At 42.6% G+C, this 21,986-nt stretch overlaps 1 protein-coding gene across 2 annotated transcripts in view; it reads right to left on the bottom strand.

Moving 5' to 3' along the window:
* The window catches only part of LOC143961409 (uncharacterized), an 86,276-nt gene extending 81,916 nt beyond the window's left edge, over positions 1-4,360 (bottom strand). For both annotated transcript variants that reach the window (XM_077470687.1, XM_077470686.1), the window contains exons 1-2: positions 2,570-4,360; positions 197-261 (exon numbers count right to left, since the gene is read on the bottom strand). In XM_077470687.1, coding sequence (XP_077326813.1) covers positions 197-261; positions 2,570-4,333 — 1,829 coding nt within the window. In that variant the 5' untranslated portion in view covers positions 4,334-4,360. The remainder of the gene's footprint in view (positions 1-196; positions 262-2,569) is intronic.
* Positions 4,361-21,986: the final 17,626 nt, after the last annotated feature.

Here is a 21,986-nt window from a genome sequence, read left to right on the forward strand (position 1 = left end):
AGATTTTTATTACAAATTATGTGAACAGCCTGCAGTTCTTAAATAAAACTTGCATGCAATGCCTATGAGCTTGAAAATTAAGTTACTGCAATATCGTGTCCCACCACTAGATGTTGACAACATGCTAGTAAATGCATTTTCTTGCAGGGTCACTAGATAAAAAGAAAAAAAAAAAAAAAATATTTTTAATACTCACGAAAACCCAAGTATTTCTGCTTGAACATATTCTTGTTGGTATTTGCTAGCAAAAACTTTGTTCAGCTGTAGAATAAAAAAAAAAAAAAAAAGGTAAAAAAAAAAAATATTATACATTTTATATATATATATATATATATATATATATATATATATATATATATATATATATATATATATATATATATATATATATATATATATATATATATATATATATATATATATATATATATACACACACACATATACATACACACACATCCATAATTATATGCCAAAACATGTAAAACTGTTTTCAAAGCCAGTATAATCACTAGACTATAGATAACACCTAGATTACAATAACCTGCTATAATAAACCAAAGTGTAAGTCAATAACTAAAGTCACAACTAAAAAGGGGATAGGAGAATTGGAAAACTCATGACGTATAGCGATGGGTTGCTGTACTCTGCTCTTTACCCTAGGACATTTCAGGAAATAGAATTTAACCATGTATGATTGGAGGAATTTCCAGCACTATAACCCCATCAGATACGGTATATTACAATGTATATAAATTGTACAAAGTACAGCAATTTTTCTTCTATTCTGCATTTGCAAGTGTAAGGAAGTGTCTGCTGAATTTCTGCCCCATAGCCAAAACAGAAGTGAGGTAATCCTCTGTCACCGGGGTCTCCAAAAACTGTATCACCATTGAAAAATTTCCCTCTATTGCAAATCCCGCAGGAACCCAAAAATGTGGCTTTTTTTTTTTTTAAAGCTTTCAAACTCTGATCATGAGTAAATAACACAAGGATTCATTTCCCCAACGTGGGAAGGGGCACAGAAAAAAAAAAAACCCGACCAAAGAGACATTTTCTTCTTTTAACCACCTCAATACAAGGGCACTTTCACCCCCTTCCTGCCCAGGTCATTTTTCAGCTTTCAGCCCTGTCACACTTTGCATGACAATTACACAGTCATGCTACACTGTAACCATATGAAATTGTTATTTTCTTCACACAAATAGAGCTTTCTTTTTAATCACTCCTGGGTTGTTGTTTTTTGGAGAAAAGACCAACAATTTTGAATAAAATAAATAAAACAAACAAAAAAAAAGACAAAGTTTGTTTCGGTTAGTACATTTTGTAAATAAGTAATTTTTCAGCAGCACTGATGAGCACCGATAGGCGGCATTGATGGGTGGCATTGATGGGCATTACTGATAGCCAGCACTGACTGGCATCACTAATGGCCACCGATTGCTGGCACAGATTGGTGGCAATTGTGGGCACTGGTTGGCACTGATAATCAGTGCCCCGATTACATACCTAGCTGTCCCCTGTGAGGAGATGCCACTCACTGATCGGCTCTCCTCAAACACCGTCAGTGTGAGGCGAGGATTACCAAGGTTTACATTCCCTGTAATAGGAATACAAGTGATTTATTTTTTTAAAAGGTGTAAAAAAAATATATATATTTTCAATGTGCCCGTCCCGACGAGCTCGCTGCAGAGGCAAATGCAGACGTGACTAGCGCCCGCATATGCAAAATGTGTTCAGACCACACATGAAGTATTGCCGCGATCGGTAGAGCGAGCTCACATTCTAGTCCTAGACCTCCCCAAACTTAAAACATGCAACTTGTAGAATTATTTTAAATGTTGCCTATGGAGATTTTTAAGGGTAAAAGTTTGTCACCATTCCACGAGCAATTTTGAAGCATGACATGTTGGTTATCAGTTTACTCGACGTAACATTATATTTCCCAATACTAAAAAATAAATTTAAAAAAAGTGCCGTTGTAAGACCGCTGCGCAAATGCAGTGTGACAAAGTATTCAAATGACCGCCATTTTATTCTCTAGGGTGCTAGAAAAAAAGAAAGTGTAATGTTTGGAGGTTCTATGTAATTTTCTAGCAAACTAAAAAAAAAATCTCAGAAAGAGGCTCGGTCCTTAAGTGGTTAAGATATTGTCAATTGCATGAGCCTATGAGCAAGATTTAGCAGTTGAGGGCTAGACCTACTTAAGCTGGCCAAAGGTGGAACAAAATTAGGCCCGTTCAGTGCAGAAATGTCAATAGGACAAGCTGGAAAACTTGTCGATCAGAAACTTGACTGGGGGTGGGGGAATTCCTCATCTTTGTGGATAGAGAAATACTTGTTTTTTAATCACTCAGCCCGCTGGCGGCTACTAAACCTTGGCCAGCTTTAGGTGAGAGGGAGTAAAAGAGTAGGGAAACTGAAAAATTTGACTTACCTTTAAAGACAGCTGCAAATTTAAATAGCAAGTCAATTCTAAAGGTGTTCAACATTAAAGCTTATGAGGTTTGAGTGATTGAGCATAGACCTGCTTTAAAATGATTACAAAACCATGGGTATCTATACTTACCACAAGTATTACTTCTTTTTCCAGTCTCTTGTACTCATCAGTTGTGTGGTCACCAAGCTGCACACTGTATGACACACCAGTGAGATGGAAGGTAAGTGGCATGGCAACTAAAACTGAAATGGAGGACGACGTGGTGTGATAAGTTGTCTGGATCTCTCGAAGGCCCTTGCTTATAGTGAAAGAACTGGTAGATTTTGTAGGACTTCCATCTGAAGATTGGGGTATCCAAATTTTAAGAGCAGGAGCCTCTGATGTATTCCCATGGATACGAGTTGAGAAGACACCAGATTTGAAGGTTGTGGCAGAAACACTATAGCTTTGACGTTTAGCTTGTGTTAGGCGTCTTTCTGTTCTTCCTGTAGATTTTGAATGAGGAAGTTCAGATGTAACAGATTTTGAAGGGGCAACAGGAGATTGGCGTTTCCATATTGTAGCAATAGACGTTTGAGAGGTCTTATAAGTTGCACTAGTAGAATTTATATGCGTTATGGTTGTTTTGTTTATTAAATGGGATAATGTGAAGAGTGAATGTATATTTGTGGCCGTTTTGGTTCTTGATTGGGAGGCTGTAAAGAGTGGATTCATGGCTGTGGAAAAAATAGACTGGGAGCCTGCAGACCTCATGTGTGTTGTGCTGGATATGGCTTGGCTTCGTGGCGTGATGTAGGTTGAGGAATAAAAGATACTGGATTTTGGTGGCATGGTAGAAATATTATAGCCTTGACCATTAGTTTTAGATTGAGGTCTCCATATTTTAGAAGTAAATACTCCAGAGGTACTAGCAGAGTTTAAATGTTTTATGGTTGTTCCATTTCTCAACTGGGATATCGTAAAGACAGGATTTAAGACAGAAGGGGAAGTAATATAACGGGAAACTGTAGTAGAAGTCACATGTGTTGGACCGAGACTGGCTTGGCTTCGTGGTGTGATGTAGGCTGTGGAATAAAAGATACTGGATTTTGGTGGCATGGTAGAAATATTATAGCCTTGACCATTAGTTTTAGATTGAGGTCTCCATATTTTAGAAGTAAATACTCCAGAGGTACTAGCAGAGTTTAAATGTTTTATGGTTGTTCCGTTTCTCAACTGGGATATCGTAAAGACAGAAGGGGAAGTAATAGAATGGGAAACTGTAGAAGTCACACGTGTTGAGCCGAGATTGGCTTGGCTTCCTGGAGTGATCTGAAGTGCTGTCGATTTTTCTCTTTGAAAGAAAGGGCTTGTAGATTTCCATGATGGCGTTACAGATGTTAAAGACTTACTGAACCAAAATGGCAAGACTGTAGAAGTAATTGTATTGGTCACAAGAGGGGTCATTTGGTCTGAATTCACATTTCCATTTATAGCATCTTGAAAGATCTCATAGTCGGATAAGGAATAAGCTGCGGTGTTGGGGAAGGTTGTAGACTCAGGGGACACAGGAAATGTATCTGTAAATGAAGAAAAAGTTGCAGTGGGTTCCAATTTTGGTGGCTCAGGGGAATGTGTACCCGCTAAGTAATTGAGGGGTGCAAGACTGGCATTTTCTTTTTGGTCAGTATAGTACGAGTCTGTAAATGGGGAGAGAGCCACAGTGCTTGCCAATTCTGTTGAAGCAAGTGGACCAGTATATGGGGCATAACTTTTGGGGTTAAGAGAAGTCCTTATTGTGGCCAAAGACACATTTCTTTCATTTTCATATTCAGTCTGTTTTGCAAGAGGTGTCTGCACAGTGGTTGTTGTATTACGAACTTTTAGTGTACATGCTTCATAATCCCTTGCCATAATGGATAAAGGAGTAACACTGGAAAGCATTTCAGAATCAGTTTGAAAAGAAACTGCTTCCTTCTCTGTAGAACTGAAATGTTTTGGAGAAGATAAGGTTGAGCTCAATGTTCCTGTAGTGTTTGCCAGCTCCCTCTTATTGCTAGTATTTTCAGATATTCCAGCACTGGTGGCTTTATGTGTAGAACTTATTTGTGTTATTGTAAGGTCAGATTTAATTGTCATTTCAGAAGTTATAGATGAGCTCCTCATCCTTAAAGATGGGAATAGCTTTTCGTTTGTGCTAGTTATTTGATCAACATTAGCTAATTTATTATTTGAGGCAAAGGAAACAGATGTTCCAAAGACTTCTCTAGTTGTGGGCAAGACAGAGGGTCTTGGGATCTTAAAAGTGCTATGCGACAAGTAATGCTTTGTGTATGGACTAGCTGAAATCAAAATGGGATTTATTGTATGGTCATTTTGTGGTATGGAATGCTTAATTTGAGAGGAGGTCGTCATATCAGGAGAAAATTGGTCTGCAGCTATTGTCGCTACGAGATTTACCAACCCAGAACTAGTTGAGGATTTTTCTGTAATAGGCAATACAACTGACTCTAGTTTGTCAGCAAATGATTTAAAATTAGAGGTCAGAATGTTCCTCAGTGTTGATTTTTCAAATACTACATTGGCTGCCATAGTAAAGGGGTCTTTTGTAATGGGATTTAAAGACTCTTGTATTTCAGAACTTCGACTGTAACTTGAGGTAAGAAGTCTTAAATTAAATTCCTTATTAGAACCAGGTGCAGTTGCAACCTCTGTGTAGGTCTTTGACTTTTCAGTACTAGTCATATTACTATAATAACTCTGAGTTGTCCCAGCAGGCAAAGTGGTTACAGAATGTTGTATTTCCAAAGCAGGTTGTGACTTTAATGATACTTGCTCAGTTGACGAGTCTACAGATGTAGCCTTGCTGCTAGCGAAAGGGGAGCTCATGGTTGACCAAATTTGCATAGCTTGAGTAGGTAGAGAATTCCCATTTTTCAAGGAAGGTTCCACAGAATCTGGAGAGGTATCTGTAGGAAAACCAATACTTCTTAAAAAATGAACTTCTGCATCTGATGACAAACCTCCAGTATTTTCATTGACCCTTGACCAAAGAGCTGCCATGTCAGACTGAGGAGAAAGGGCTCCATTTTCCACAAGAATCTCTCTTAAAGCTTCCTTTATAGCAGATTTAAAAGCAGTCATAAACTTATGTGGATTTTCCGCTGCTCTCCTAAATAGTCTCCTACTGTACCACTTTTGAGACCTTGGTAAATTTCCATACTGACCAGAAACCGGGTATCTCTTAATCAAATCTGATATGACTTGAGACTTCCAGAAGGGTATTTTACTGGCAGGATGCTGCACATCAGGGGACTGCAATGATCTGAATATTATTTTTAAAAAAGAATCATCCTCAATTGTTTGCAAGTTCAGTGAATCATTGGAGAGGGATCTCTCTCTTTGGGCAGTGGAGCATGTAATCGCACAGAAGAAAAGAAGACTCTGCAACCAAGGATCCATGGTTACTCTGGGAAGCACAGCTTGAATCAAACAATTCAATAGATATTCCAACGTTCTGCTTTTTGCGACACTGAGGGGAACTCCACATTTCAGTTAACTCGGCAAGGTACTGAAACATTAAACAGATAACAGTCGGTTAGCATTTATGTTCGCTTTTTAGAGAAACACTTACAATATGAAACCCTCTGTCCCCCCCCCCCCCCCCAAAAAAAGGGAAAGAGCACCAGCCACCACTGGTGCCATGGTAGTTCATTGAAGACTACAAGCCGACAGACGCAAAGGTGTCGTTTTCCATTCACAGAGCACTGAATGAGTGACGTGGACAGGCCATGGGTTTTTTTTTTTTTTTTTTTTTTTATTTGACAGCTAGTGAGTGCATTTTACCCTGAATATGGATGTAACATGTTATAAAAAGGTGAACTTATCCTTTAACCCTTTTGTTGTCAGTCATTTTTATGTTTTTTGTACACTTAAAAGTAATTCCAAGCCTGAAGATTGTGTAAAACTTGGGTTGACACAACTAAACATAATTGATTATAAAAATAGTCAACTAATTTCATTATTCGGGGCCCCCCTTGCGCCGGTCACCAGGCACTGCATGCGCTGTTTTGGTTAGCGAGTGCGTTTTTGGTGAGTCGTCTATTGACATACAACACCATGTATAGTTGTATTTTATTTCATTTTATTTTATTTTAAATATTGACATCATTTATATACCCTATAGGAATCTTTGGTGCATCTGCTCCTGACGAGTGGAAAAATCCACGAAACGCGTCAAGCTACATTTGATGACACAGCTGTATTCCATATGGATTGATTCTTATCCAGTTAATACTGTATAACACTATTTTTATACCAGCCAATAGACCTACATACATTTTGTGGGAACACGTGCCAGTCTTGGGTCCATCGTTGTGGCACATATGTGCCATAGTTATTATATTAATTATTTTAGTTATCTATTTTTTTATTTTATTGTGATTATGTGTTGTTAGGATTGTATCATGATTGTCTGTTGTTGGGGCATTTATATGTTATGGTAATTATATTAATTTTTTATATTTATTTATTTATTTTATTCTTTTCTGATTATGTGTTGATATGATTATATCAGTTTACTCATCATGTTTATGCCTCATGTGCATTATGTATATCTATATATGAATTAAATAAATACCTTTTATGTTTTTGGAACAATGTCATCTATTAAATATTATCTATTTACTACTTATCTCCATTGTACAATTGCTTCATTTAAAGTCCCAACTACCCTTTATCTTTTAATTTCATTATTGATTAGTTGGCCTGTATACAGAATGCATAATTTGTTTACATATTAGGAAAAATAGTGCAGCACACCATCCATACATGTCAGTAAGTGCCTGAGAACTCGATTCTCAGGAGCAAAGCCTCATGGGACATGTAGTCCTGGGCAGGAGAATGAAGTGCTTTAAAGTGATTCTAAAGGCAGAATGTTTTTTTACATTGCTATAGGGGCACTCTATACTAGGGGTTGTCAACCACTGGGTTGCGGCCTACTACCGAGCCATGCACTCTCTGCAGCCGGGCCATGGGCAAGGGGGGCATGAGAGAGCCGGGTGGCCAGCATAAGACAGCTGGGTGGATGAGAGAAGCAAGTGGGCAAGCAGAGATGATATCTTTCTCCGCCCCCCGCATCACCGCTGGTGTCCTGTCAGCCTCAATGTCAGCGGTGTGGCGGGGAGCAGAGAGATGACATTATCTCTCGCCACCCACTCTGCATCACCACTCTGCTGCCTTCACCTCGGTACCCACCACTGCACAGAGGCCTGCCTCTGTGCTAAAAGGACCAGTGCTGCCACCAATGCAGTGACAATTTACATCTGGTGACAGGCAACGTGGCAAGTGACATTCTGCATCTGGTAGTGACAGGTGACGTGGCAAGTGACAATCCATATCTGGTGGCAGGCAGCGTGGCAAGTGACACGCTCAGGGCTCCCACTGATTGTGCATTATGGCGAGTTGAACCATTTCATTTATTACTACAATGCAGAGGTGTATCTAGTGAAAATGGCCCTATGGCAAGCACTAAAACTGTGCCCCTGTCAAAACATAAATGCGGCCTTACCAGCACCCATAAATGCGCCCGTGCCAGCACCAATAAATGCAGTAACGTGGCGGAGGAATCATGCGGTGTATGAGCACTTAGCAGGAGGGAGAGATATCAACCTCCATGGGGAAGATCATGTGGCGTACGGGCACAGCGGAACATCGGAGACGGTGACAAAGTGACTGTGCACAGTGGTACACAGACAGGCCACACTCTGTGATGATCAGGGACAGGCAGTGGTGCAGGGATGTTTCTTTTCCCTTCCTTCATAATGGACACAGTCCTCTGCCACTGCTATGCCAGTGCCTCTGACACTGTACAGAGGGAGAGAGGGAGTAGGAACACCAGCGGCCCTGTCTATTTGGCACAATCGCACATGATGATGACTTTAAGGCTGCTTTCACACTGGGGAGCTTTGCTTTTTTTTTAGCTCTATAGCGCCTGCAAAGTGCCCTGTAAAGAGCCTCTCCTCTCACTCAAGTGTGAAAGCCCTCAGGGCTTTCACACTGGAGTGGTGCACTGGCAGGACGCTCAAAAAAGTCTTGCTATCTGCATCTTTGAGGTGCTGTAGGAGTGGTGTATACACTGCTCTTAAAGCGCCCCTGCCCATTGAAATCATTTGGCAGCGTCGCTGCTGTGGCACTTTGTAGGAGGTTTTAACCCTTTTCCGAAGGGCCAAAATAGTGCCCAAAATGATGGTAAAGCGTCTCTAAAAATAGCAGCGTTTTATCGCTGGCGGCGCAGCGACCCAGTGTGAAAGTAGCCTAAGGCATCATGTGCCAGGCCCAAGCAGCCAAACAAATTTAGTGCTCAATATGCAATAAAATTATTATTATGCATAGCCATAGATATCTTAAAGTGCAATAAAGTGATTTGTGCAACAGAAGGTACTACTTGCACAAATCATTTATGTTATCTATGGCTAGGCATAATTATAATTTATTTAATCCATATTGAGCACTATATTTGATTGTCTGCTTGGCACTGGCGCACATGATGATGATAAGATCGTTGTGTAGTACCTGCTGCCTGGGGGTTCCCCTTCATCCAATTTCCCAAGTCGCCCCTCTTCTCCAGCCAGTTCCCCTCCTCACGACCTGACGTCACAGACCCAGTGTCCTGTCGAGAAAAGCCACCGGTTCGCACTCGCATGGGGGCGTCTGTTGCTCACCTGCCCACTGCCAGGCCCAGTAGTTACTTGCAAATGAAGTACAGTGCCAGGACTGGGGGTTATATTAGTGCGGGAGGCGGCCGAAAGAGGATGCCAGTGATTTTTTTTTGTGCTGGGTGCGGCTTTTTTTCCCTTACAGTCCCTTGGAAATGAAATGCATCCTTCCAGGCTAGCCAATCAAAATGGTTATCCGCGATTAACCACTTCAATACCAGGCACTTTCACCCCTTCCTGCCCAAGACAATTTTCAACTTTCAGCTCTGTTGCACTTTGAATGACAATTGCGCAGTCATGCTACCCTGTACCCAAACAATTTTTATAATTTGGTTTCCACAAATAGAGCTTTCTTTTTGTGGCATTTTCTTTTTTCTAAACAAATAAAAAAAAATAAAAAAAAAAAAATGAAAAAAAAAAAAAGCTTTTCTTCATTTCGGTTATAAAAAAAAAAAAAAAAATTCTCCTTCCCCACCGGGCACTGATATGTAGAATTGATGGGCACCAACAGGTGGCACTGATGTTTAGGTACTGGCAGGTTTTACTGCGGGGCACCAAGATGGGCACTGTGAGCTGTGCTTTTATGGGCCACTTACTGACAGCTTATGGGTACATTTTAGGTGTTGTGGCACATCTGAGGGGGCTGTGCTGATAATAAATGTGCTGATTATCAGAACAAAACCCCCCTCTGACAGGGAGAGCCACTGATCGGCTCTCCCTGTCAGCCCAAACCGAGAAATGCCATTTACCGGAACTTCCTGGTTCACACAATGATCAGCTGTGATTGGTCATAGCTGATCACATGGTAAGAAGCCTCTGACAGAGGCTTCATATCACGATTGGAGATGCAGGATTACTGACTGACACGCCGCGCGTCTCCACGGGTGCACGCCGGCATGTTATCCTGCTGGACATCATATGACTCTCAGTCAGGATAACAGAACCACGTCCCAGCCGTCATTCTGCATATGGCGAACGGGAAGTGGTTAATTGTCCTTTGAATCAATCACAAAAAAAAAAAAACACCACATGCATATGACAAAAGCACTTAACTCTATAGACAGGCAAGCAACTAGCATTTTCAGCAGAATGAAGCAATGGCAGACCCCATCAAAACGAAAAAGTTCTATAATCACTTTCCATTGGCAAAAAAAAAAAAAAAAAAACCCAAAATGCCTCATGTGTTTTAATGTAATACTATTGTAATACTATTGAAGTCTATGAGACCATAAACGCACAATAAGACGCACCTGCACTTTTTCAAAAATATGCGGTCATCATGTCAGATTAATGTGCACCATTGACACTCTCTTTTCCCATTTTCTAGTGTTTTGGCAGAGCCGATTGATTCTTTAGCTTTAGGCCCCTTTCACACATGCAGACCGTTCGTTTTTCATCCATCCGTTGACAGATGAAAAACGGACATCAATGCATCTCTATGGAAAAATGGATGTAAACAGATGATCATCCATTTACATGCATCAACATCTGTATTTGGAGCAAATTAAAAATCCTATTTTTTTTGTGGTCAGAACAAAAACACCTTACAAGAAACTGATGAAAAAAAATTAGACCCCTTTCACACTGGGGCTGCAGGGCTTTTCCGACACTAGCAGGAACAACAGAAGTAGTTAAAAACTCCCATGTTGCAGCGCTACCGAATCGCTTCTCATTCATTACAACAGGTAAGGCGTTTTGGGAGCGCTAAATACAGCCCTCCCAACCCATCCCCAAAGAGACTGCTTGCAGGACTTTTTGGAATGTCCCGCAAGTGCACGGCCCGAGTGTGAAAAGTCACAATTAAATGAAAGGGAGGTGCTTAGCAGAGGACATTTCCAGCACTAAAGCGCCTAAAAACCGCCTACAGTATGAAAGGTCTCATGTAAACTTCATCAGTTTTTTCTTTGAAAAAAAAATCTGACCTGATGAAATGAACAGTCTGCATGTGTGTATGAAGCCTTAGGGCTCCCTTTCTCACATGTGGACCGTTCAGTTCCACCTGGCAGTTTTTCAGGCAGACCTGAACGGACGCTCGGTGCAGTTCTATGGAGCGACGGATGTCAGTGGTGACATGTCCGCTGACATCCGATCCGCTGAATCCACACAGATAAGAACCCTATTAAATCGGATGAAACCGGATACGTGTTACGTTTTCATCTGATCCCCCATAGAGAACAGCAGGGCTCTGACAAGTCCGTCTCTGCACAGTGAGCGGAGACGGACCAGTCATCCATCGACTCAGCGGGGATCAACGGATTGATCCTTGCTGAGCGGAGTCCATGGAAAGCAGACATTAATGTGTCACAGGGGCATAAGCCTTCTCAGCTGCTGGAGGATTGTACATGAAATAGCCGATTAGGTAAAGCAGACACTCACCAGATGCAATGAGTTGCATTTTTGAGTGCATTCCCCCTGTATAGGCATTCCAAAATACAAGTTCTTTCACTATTACCAAAGATTTGTCATCTATATACGCTGCAACACAACACTAGAAATCACATGAGTGGCAATGGTGTACATTAATGTGACATGATGACCACATATTTTTGAAAAAGTGCATGTGCGTCTTATGGTCTCAGACTTCAATAGTATTACATTAAAACACATCAGGTATTTTGGGGGGGTTTTTTTGTTTTGTTTTTTTGCTTAAAGGCAAGGCTCTTCCTCCTAGCAAAAAATTGTCACAGGACATTTCACTAGTCATTGGCAAAAACAAAAATGCATTAGAAGTTAGCTACAAAATAAAAAAAGCACAATGAGGCAGCACTAGTGTGAACCTAGACAAGAAACAGAGGCTGCCATTGCGAATATCTTCTAAAATTCTGGTTGTCATGCTGACACACTTGCTGCAGCGCTTGGAGGCAATGACATGGAGTAGGTATGCAGTGAAGAATTTATGACTTCACCCTGATTTTCCAGATCTGTATCTGATAGGCAACCAGCAGTTTTAGAAGGCCAGCGATGATCGCCCATATTTCAACACTTGCCAGATATAGACCGAGTTTATGTAAGCTTATGTAACCCACTATGGCCTAATGTGTATTACTGGCATACAATGAGGAAGAGGCTGTGTGCTTGCTGAGCAGTTATTTTTATACATGATTTTTATAACCCCAGCACTTTGCAAAATACTTACACATGCAACAAAACTTGACATGGCCACAGTTTTTTTTTTTTTTTGTATATTATTCCATAAGAGAAACCTTTTTTTCAGACCAATAATATATAAAATAGAACAAATAGGAGTGTATATATATATATATATATGTTAGTGTAACTCACCTTAAACCTTACATATTCTGCTGAGCTAAAAGATCAGTGACACCATGAACAACTCTCCTAATTAAAAAAAAATAATAATAATTCTGCTCACAATGGCTAATGATGAAAGAGGAACAGTGCTTCCTCTAGTCTGTTTATCCCTTCTGTGCTACTGGTAGTGTTAATGCAAGTCAGGTGAAGGCAGAGCTCACACAGCTGCCAGCTAATCTAAATCATGGGGCAGCAGCAACTTACCCAGTACAGCCTTTCATAGTGTGGAGGTTGTGTTCACATTGGCTTCAGCTTATATAAGAACAGAAAGACTTTGCAAAACTTTTGGCAAGCTTCAAGCAACTTTGTTGAAGCCCCCCTCTAACCATTCCTTCTCACTATTCCATACGTGTTATTATGCTCCATATCATGCACACTGGTGTGCACTGTGTAGGAGCACTGTTTAACATCTTTCAAATTTTCATTTGAAATTTAAACACTTAATTGAACTTTATGTAGCATAGTACAACTCTTTGCAGTGATTTGAACTGTGTAAAAAAAAATAGAGACGCTGCATTGTTACGCAACATACCTCACTGCACGTTTATAATATGAAACCACCTTTTAAACACAGAGTTAAAATTGTAGCCGCAAAGCAAAGCTGTTTGTGGAATGTGTACAGCCTTATCAGGCTGTAATATTAAAATTCAGGTGGGCAGCCAGGGGCAGTAAAACTGCGGCTCAGTCACCTGTGACAGAGCCCCAAAAAGCAATTCAGCTTTGAGATGCTTTATATATGCAGAGTGAATAGCTGAATAAAGCATCTTTAACACTATGCAGATGTAGCGCTACCCCTGAAGAAGCTGTCTGGTAATTTGGGTTTTCTGTTCTGCATCTCGACCCCAAGAATAACCTCAGTCCCTTGGACATACCTGGTTGAGCGAAAGTTACTACACGCACCTGTAGCAATTTCTAGTTAGGTAGGTGCTAGAGTGAGGGTATTTCTGGAGAGAAGAAAGATTTTTCATTCTGGGCTAGGAGTGGCCTAGGGCAGGGCTGGGTGACTCACACTCTAGAAAGAAAGGAGGAGAGGAGCGGTGGGGCTGCCTGGGGTGATTTGAGGAGCCTTGACCAATCCCCAACTTGGATTAGCATGGGGCAGGCCTCCTCAAATACCTTGGGTCGGCCCAGCTGGGGAGGAGTTGTCAGGTGGAAGAGCTGGAGTGAGAGAGTGTGGAGGCTGTCAGGGCCCACAGGGAGCTCCCTATTCTGGGGGGGGGACATTGGCTGGGTCTCGGCTGCATCCAGGAGTGACGAGATCCTGGAAATAGAGGCACATGAAAGAGCAAGGAGAGGACAGCGGGAGAAAACACTTTTAAGAGTCTCCAGGGAGGACTGGCCACAGCCGGGAGGGCTGGTGAGTGAGCACAGGCAGGAGGACTGGGGAGGCACACCTGAGAGAACAGGGAGATTGGGTGCAGAACCAGAAGAGAGGACTGTGGGAAGGGCACCTGCATTTAGCCCCTCCGCCCAGCCCACCCAAGTGCAGTATCAATCTATCAATGTCACTTACAAAACACAAAACACATAACTACAGCATTCGTAGAGTCAGGCCTGATCCCTGTCAATGCTACCAATTTTTTTTGGTAGCGTTTGAAGCAGTTGCTGATAATCAGTTGCTCTGCTTTCCTGTGAGTTTCACTAGTTGTAACAGTAAATTTAGAGGCCACAATGTCCTATCAAACGTACAGTAGTGTAGAGTCCTATCTGTTTCTGAACATGACAGATAGTGAAGAGGAAGTCACCCATCTGTCAGATTCAGCTCAGCATACGAACCAGTAGACAGAACGGCACCCTGACAGATAGCTCTGATGACGGAGTAGTGGTCCCTGCTAAGGTCAGCCATTCTTCTGCTGTTGTTGAGGTGCAAGAACCGCAGGGCTCTCATATGGAGTGGAGAGCCAGTACTAGTGCTGCTCATCCTTCTGGTGAACTGGCAAGCACCAGTGGCCTAGTACATCCTGGTCGTACATCCAGCACTGCAGTAACACGTGGTGACTTAGCGAGTCCCATAAGTGCAGTTCAAGCTGGTACAGTGGATGGCACAAGTAGTGTCCCACGGCCACCAAGAAGACAAACACAGGCACGTCAACACATAGTGCCCTTCCTGCTGCATTTGCCAATCTGAATTGGGAGCCCACCACTACTGCAGGGCCTGTACTCTCTGCCTTTCACTGGCCAACCCGGAATTCAAGTGGAAACAGTTGATTATTATTATTATTATACAGGTTTTATATAGCGCCAACAGTTTGCTCAGCGCTTTACAAGATGAGGGCAGACATTACATTTACATTACAATTTGGTACAAGAGGAATCAGAGGGCCCTGCTCATTAGAGCTTACAATCTAAAAAGGAAGGGGCAATTGATACAAAAGGTAATAGCTGTGGGGGATGAGCTGATGGAGGAAGTAAAACAGTGTTAATTAGAAGCAGGATAGGCTTCTTTGAAGAGAAGGGTTTTTTAGGGATCGTCTAAAGATGGATAGTTTACGTCACTTGACCTTTATTCGCTGTTTTGCACGGAAGATCTCTATATATATATTGTGGACCAAAGAAATTTGTATGCTAGTCAATTCATCGCCGCTAATCCCCAGTTGACCCTTGCCAGAGATTGGAACCCTATTACGGTTTCCAAATTTAGGACATTCCTGGGCCTATCGCTCCTCATGGGCATAACTAAAAAAAGTGAGTTGCGGTCATATTGCTCCATTGACCAAATTCATCATATGCCTGTGTTCCTTGCTTGCATGACCAGGGCACGATACAAGCAGATCTTGTGATTTATGCACTTCAACGCCTATTCTGACTTCCATTGTTATGAAGTGACTATCCCTTGTGAGACCTCTATACCTGGCCTGTATAAGATATAATCACTGAGAACAGAATAGGTTGCAGTATTTATGCAGTCAAAAGATGATATTGTCTGTAGCTTAAAATGCAGAATAAATGTGCCTTGCTACATGTGGCTTGTAGCTGCATCCATGACACAGGAAGTACAATAACAGGAAAAAGGGTGTAGCATTACATACAAAGGAAGTATGTCATAACATAAGGGAAAAAGAACATAAGAAAACAAGTGCATCACCACAAAAGGTCACTAGATGGCAGCATGTGAACTAAATATAAAAGTCCATAGAAAATGGTTAAGGAACAATCTATGTAAATTCGATGCCCCTGTTGGGGCAGCACACTCCCCGTCTGGCATGGTAAATGTCACTATATTCAACAGAACGGTAGTTGTGCAACTGCAAATAACAAACAGTTTAATTTGCTAGATGTCTTAAAGACCTGAAAGACATAAAAAGAACATGCATATATTCAAGGCTTCAAGTTATGTCAACTAAAGTTCAAGACACGTTCTTCTTGAAGTCACAGCTCGGATCCAGCATCGTAGGCAAACAAGTTCATTCTCCAAAGGGCAAGAGCAGAATAAGTTCCGTGATAGGTCTGATGAAAGTCTTTACAGTCCCTTGTCTTAAAACCTTCACCTCCACCTTACTTACCTTACCATCATCACTAGGAACGCTCTTTACAATAAGTCCCATGGGCCATTCAATTCATTCAGCTTGCTGGTCCTTAACAGAACAAGATCTCCAACATGTATGTTAGGGTTCAGCCGTTGCCATTTCTTGCGTCCTTGCAGAGTAGAAAGATACTCCATCTTCCAACAATTCCAGAAGCAGTTGGCGAGGTATTGTACTCATTTCCACTGGTCATAGCACAGATTTCCTGCTTTAAAGTTTCCAGGTGGAACAGAAACAGACTCAAGCTTCTGTGTAAGAAGAGTAGCTGGAGTAAGGATAGTTGGGGTCTCTGGATCTTTGGACACTGGAACAAGTGGTCTTAAATTGTTTATGGCAGATGCCTCTGCCAGGAAAATAGTTAGAATCTTGTGGGTAAGTCTTGCAAAGTCCATAAGAATAGAGTCCATTACTTTACGTGTGATGCCTATCATTCTCTCCCATGAGCCACCAATGTGGGAAGAATGAGGAGGATTAAAATCCATGTACAGCCTTTTTCAGTTAAAAGGTTTTGGATTGGCCTAGAGTTGAGCTGTAACTCTCGATAGGCTCTAATGAAATTAGTTCCACATTCAGAGATCTTGACCGAGTGTCTTGACTGGTCCTCTGATGGCTAGGAATCGTCTTAGAGCATTTATGAAACTTGAGGCATCCATAGATTCTATTGTTTCAATGTGTATTGCACGCACACTCATGCAAGTGAACAGCACTGCCCATCATTTGCTATTTGCTTGACGACCTCGAGTTCTGCGGGCTGTTACCATCCATGGCCCAAATACATCCAGACCAACATGAGTGAAAGGTGGGTCAGTAATTAACCTGTCAGCTGGCAAATCTGACATTTTCTGTTGCTGGTGTTTCCCTCTCAGTTTACGGCACTGAACACAGCTGTGCAGTGTAGCAATGATCTGTCTTTTTGCTCCTATAATCCAAAGGCCTGCAGCTCTTATGGCACCCTCTGTGAAGTGTCTACCTTGGTGCGTAACCCCTTAATGGTAGTGCTGTATGAGAAAAGTGGTGATATGATGGCAAGCAGGCATAATGAGAGGATTATATTCTTGCTCACTCAACTCAGCTTTGTTTAAACTTCCACCAACCACCAAACTTCCATCATTGTCAATGAATGGATTCAGGTTGGCAATTGGACTGTTTTTTACAATGTTCCTCTTGTCATGGATACATTTAATTTACGAGCCAAAGACACTCTGGCTGCCTATTATGATCAGTTCACCTTCAGCAATGTCTTTTGTAGAAAGAAGCTTTTGGCACACATGCAAACCTTGACAGTGAGCATCTCTGGGCTTTGTGTGGAAGCAATCTGCGATATGAACTAACCTTGCAGTGGTGCTGACAAGCCTTCTCCAATTGGAGAAACATTCAAAGCGTTGACAGCCCAGGATGAGTCTTTGTTCAGTTCAGTTCTGGTGACGGGGGTTTTAACTTCAGGACGAATCTCTGGATCCTTGTCAGGTTCTAGAAGACTAAAGACATCAGCTATGATGATCTTCTGGATGATCCAGCAAGAATTCAGGACCCGTTAACCAAGAAGAATTAGCAAAAACACTTGCAGACACTGGCCTGGTGGCATGATGTGCAGGGTTAATTTCAGATGGAACATAATGCCATTGTTCAGGTTTAGATGATTTCCTGATTCTCTCTACATGGTTGCTGACATATACATAGAAACGTTTAGTTTGGTTGTATATGTAGCACAGAGCAACTACCGTATATACTCGAGTATAGGCCGAACCGAATATAAGCCGAGGCCCCCAATTTACCACAAAAAAACTGGGAAACTTATTGACTCGTGTATAAGCCGAGGGTGAGACATGCCTGTCCATCCCTGTGTGTCCGTCCATCCCTGTGTGTCCGTCCATCCCTGTGTGTGCAGCCTTGTGTGTCCAGCCTACCTGTGTCCCGAGCCTGCGTCCCGAGCCTGCGTCCCGAGCCTGCGTCCCGCCTGCATCCCGAGCCTGTGTGCTTCTGCCATGCCAGGATCGCCACTCTTCTCGTCTGACAGATGGCGTTGGCGCCTCGGCGGCCATTCCACTGTTCAAAAGCCGCGCCTCCGTCTGTGATAGGCGGAACACTCAATTTCCCAGCAGTCTGTGTTCCGCCTATCACGGACATCCTCTCATCCTCGTCCGTAGTATGAGGATGAGCAGATGTCCGTGATAGGCGGACCACTGACTGCTGGGAAATTGAGTGTTCCGCCTATCACAGACAGGGAGGCGCGGCTTTTGAATAGTAGAATGGCCGCCGTCTGTCTGCTCGACACGCTGATCAGGCAGGCAGACGGCGATGACTCGAGTATAAGCCGAGGGGGGCACTTTCAGCCTCAAAAAAGAGGCTGAAAATCTCGGCTTATACTCGAGTATATACGGTCTGCTGTCTGTGTAGAATCCAATGTCATCTATCTGAATGTCTAGCTCACGCAGTATGAAATCTGCTATTTCTGCAGCTAGCACTGTCCTACAAAGTTCGAGCCTGGGAATCGTGTGTTCAGGCTTAGGTGTTAACTTAGCTTTCCCAAACAGAAACCATATGTGGGCTTGATTAGAAGAATCTCTCACCTTGAGGTAAGTGACAGCTGCTATGGCCTCAGTAGATACATCTGAGAAGATGTGAAGCTCTTTCCTTTGAGTTGTGGCAAGGGAGGCAGAAGTGTAGCAGCGTGGTATATGGATTCCATCTAAGGCAGGCATGTCCAAAGTCCGGCGGCCCGCGGTCCGGTTTTGAATGGCCCGTCTGGTCTTTCTCAATTTAGGGATGAGGGCTGTCAGATGAGCCGATCCCCTGGCACTGTGAGAAGCTCCGTGAGCTTCAAAAGTAAAAGTAAAGTGCAGAGGAGTGTGCTGTGCTCTCTGCTTCCCCCTACAGTGCAGTACCCAGCTGAATGAGGAAGCTGCAAAGGTATTGTACTATGCTACAAGCTAAGTTAGTGTTAAAAAGGGCTTTATTCGTGTGTGTGTGTGTGTGTATGCATGTATGTGTGTGCATGTATGTGTGTGTGTGCACATGTGTCTGTATGTGTGTGTGTGTGCACATGTGTCTGTATGTGTGTGTGCACATGTGTCTGTATGTGTGTGGGTGTGCACATGTGTCTGTATGTGTGTGTGTGCACACATGTGTCTGTATGTGTGTGCACATGTGTCTGTATGTGTGTGTGTGCACATGTGTCTGTATGTGTGCGTGTGCGTGTGTATGCACATGTGTCTGTATGTGTGTGTGCACATGTGTCTGTATGTATGTCTGTGTGTGTGTGCATGTATGTGTATGTGTGTGTCTGTATGTATGCGTGTGTGCACATGTGTCTGTATGTGTGTGCATGTACTGTATGTCTGTATCTGTGTGTGCACATGTGTCTGTATGTATGTCTGTATGCGTGTGTCTGTATGTATGTCTGTATGTATGTGTGTGTACACATGTGTCTGTATGTGTGTGCATGTATGTCTGTATCTGTGTGTGTGCACATGTGTCTGTATGTATGTGTGTATGTGTATGCATGTGTCTGTATGTCTGTATGTGTGTGTATGTATGTGTGTATGTATGTGTGTGTGCACAGGTGTCTGTATGTCTGTATGTGTGTACATGTATGTCTGTATGTACAGTGGTGTGAAAAAGTGTTTGCCCCCTTCCTCATTTCCTGTTCCTTTGCATGTTTGTCAAACTTAAGTGTTTCGGAACATCAAACCAATTTAAACAATAGTCAAGGACAACACAAGTAAACACAAAATGCAATTTGTAAATGAAGGTGTTTATTATTAAAGGTGAAAAAAAATCCAAACCATCATGGCCCTGTGTGAAAAAGTGATTGCCCCCTAAACCTAATAACTGGTTGGGCCACCCTTAGCAGCAACAACTGCAACCAAGCGTTTGCGATAACGTGCAAGGAGGCTTTTACAGCGTCCTGGAGGAATTTTGGCCCACTCATCTTTGCAGAATTGTCCTAATTCAGTTACATTAGAGGGTTTTCGAGCATGAACGGCCTTTTTAAGGTCATACCACAACATCTCAGTAGGATTCAGGTCAGGACTTTGGCTAGGCCACTCCAAAGTCTTCATTTTGTTTTTCTTCAGCCATTCGGTGGTGGACTTGCTGGTGTGTTTAGGATCATTGTCCTGCTGCAGAACCCAAGTTCGTTTCAGCTTGAGTACACGAACAGATGGTCGGACATTCTCCTTCAGGATCTCTTGGTAGACAGAAGAATTCATAGTTCCTTTTATCACGGCAAGTCTTCCAGGTCCTGAAGCAGCAAAACAGCCCCAGACCATCACACTACCACCACCATATTTTACTGTTGGTATAATGTTCTTTTTATGAAATGCAGTGTTCCTTCTACGCCAGATATACTTGGACACACACCTTCCAAAGAGTTCCACTTTTGTCTCATCGGTCCACAGAATGTTGTCCCAAAAGTCTTGGGGATCATCAAGATGTGTTGTGGAGAAATTGAGACGAGCTTTGATGTTCTTTTTGCTCAGCAGTGGTTTTCTCCTTGGAACTCTGCCATGCAGGCCATTTTTGCCCAGTCTTTTCCTGATGGTGGAGGCATGAACGCTGACCTTAACTGAGGCAAGTGAGGCCTGCAGTTCCTTGGACGTTGTTGTGGGGTCTTTTGTGACCTCTTGGATGAGTCGTCGCTGCGCTCTTGGGGTAATTTTGGGCGGCCGGCCACTCCTGGGAAGGTTCACCACTGTTCCATGTCTTCGCCATTTGTGGATAATGGCTCTCACTGTGGTTCGCTGGATTCCCAAAGCTTTGGAAATGGCTTTATAACCCTTTCCAGACTGATAGATCTCAATTACTTTCTTTCTCAATTGTTCCTGAATTTCTTTGGGTCTCGGCATGATGTGTAGCTTTTAAGGATCTTCTGGTGGACCTTACTGTGTCAAGCAGCTCCTATTTAAGTGATGCCTTGATTGTGAACAGGTGTGGCAATAATCAGGCCTGGGTGTGGCTAGAGAAATTGAACTCAGGTGTGGACAACCACAGTTATAGTATGTTTTAACAAGGGGGGCAATCACTTTTTCACACAGGGCCATGATGGTTTGGATTTTTTTTCACCTTTAATAACAAACACCTTCATTTACAAATTGCATTTTGTGTTTACTTGTGTTGTCCTTGACTATTGTTTAAATTGGTTTGATGTTCCGAAACACTTAAGTGTGACAAACATGCAAAGGAACAGGAAATGAGGAAGGGGGCAAACACTTTTTCACACCACTGTATGTGTATGAATGCGTCTGTATGTGTGTGCGGCATGCATTTGTCTGTATGTGTGTCTGCATGTGTGTGCATGTGTCTGTGTGTATGTTACTTTTAATCCGGACCCCCCCCCCCATTCTTGTACCATCAAAACTGCTTTTGTAGGGCTTATGTGTGATATTAGCACGTACTGCTGCTCCTCTGAAAAGCAATCCATGCACAGATCTCTTTTCAGAGGCATTTGAATGGCGGTAAAGAGGCATTATGTTGCCTCCTCACCACCTGTTTTAAGCCCGTAAATGCAGCATCACTATACCGCAACTGTGTGTACTTAAAGTGAAGGCCCATTCACCCTGGGTATACCTCCAGCTGCAACCACAGCATGTGTACACCCCCAGCTGCTCCCTCTGCAGCTAAAGGGGGAGAAATTGGGGGTGGTAAAAACAGCTTAACCATGTGGTTTTACTGCCCCTCCAACCTGACATGTGAACAAGGCCTTGGTTCACATCTGTGTGGCTGCGTACTGTGTGTAGGGCAGCCCATTAATTTCAATGGACTTCCCTACTCACAAAAATGCAATTTTAAATTGCACTGCACCAAAAGCAACCTACATTTTACAATGTGTGGGGTACCATTAAGAATTAACGGTACCCCCTAAAGTGCAGAGCATTCATCTGTGCGTTGGAAACGAGTGAGGCAAAGGCAAGAGAATTCTTGTTGGGCCATGTATTAGTGCTCGGATGGACACACTTAGACCGAATTTTCAATGGTTCAAAGAATGTCAGGCAAAATGGTCGGCCCTCGCGCATG

Source organism: Lithobates pipiens, unplaced genomic scaffold (genome assembly GCF_037356315.1).
Source record: "Lithobates pipiens isolate NorthernLeopardFrog02 unplaced genomic scaffold, aLitPip1_a1.2 Scaffold_8, whole genome shotgun sequence".
In the NCBI taxonomy this organism is placed as follows: Eukaryota; Metazoa; Chordata; class Amphibia; order Anura; family Ranidae; genus Lithobates; species Lithobates pipiens.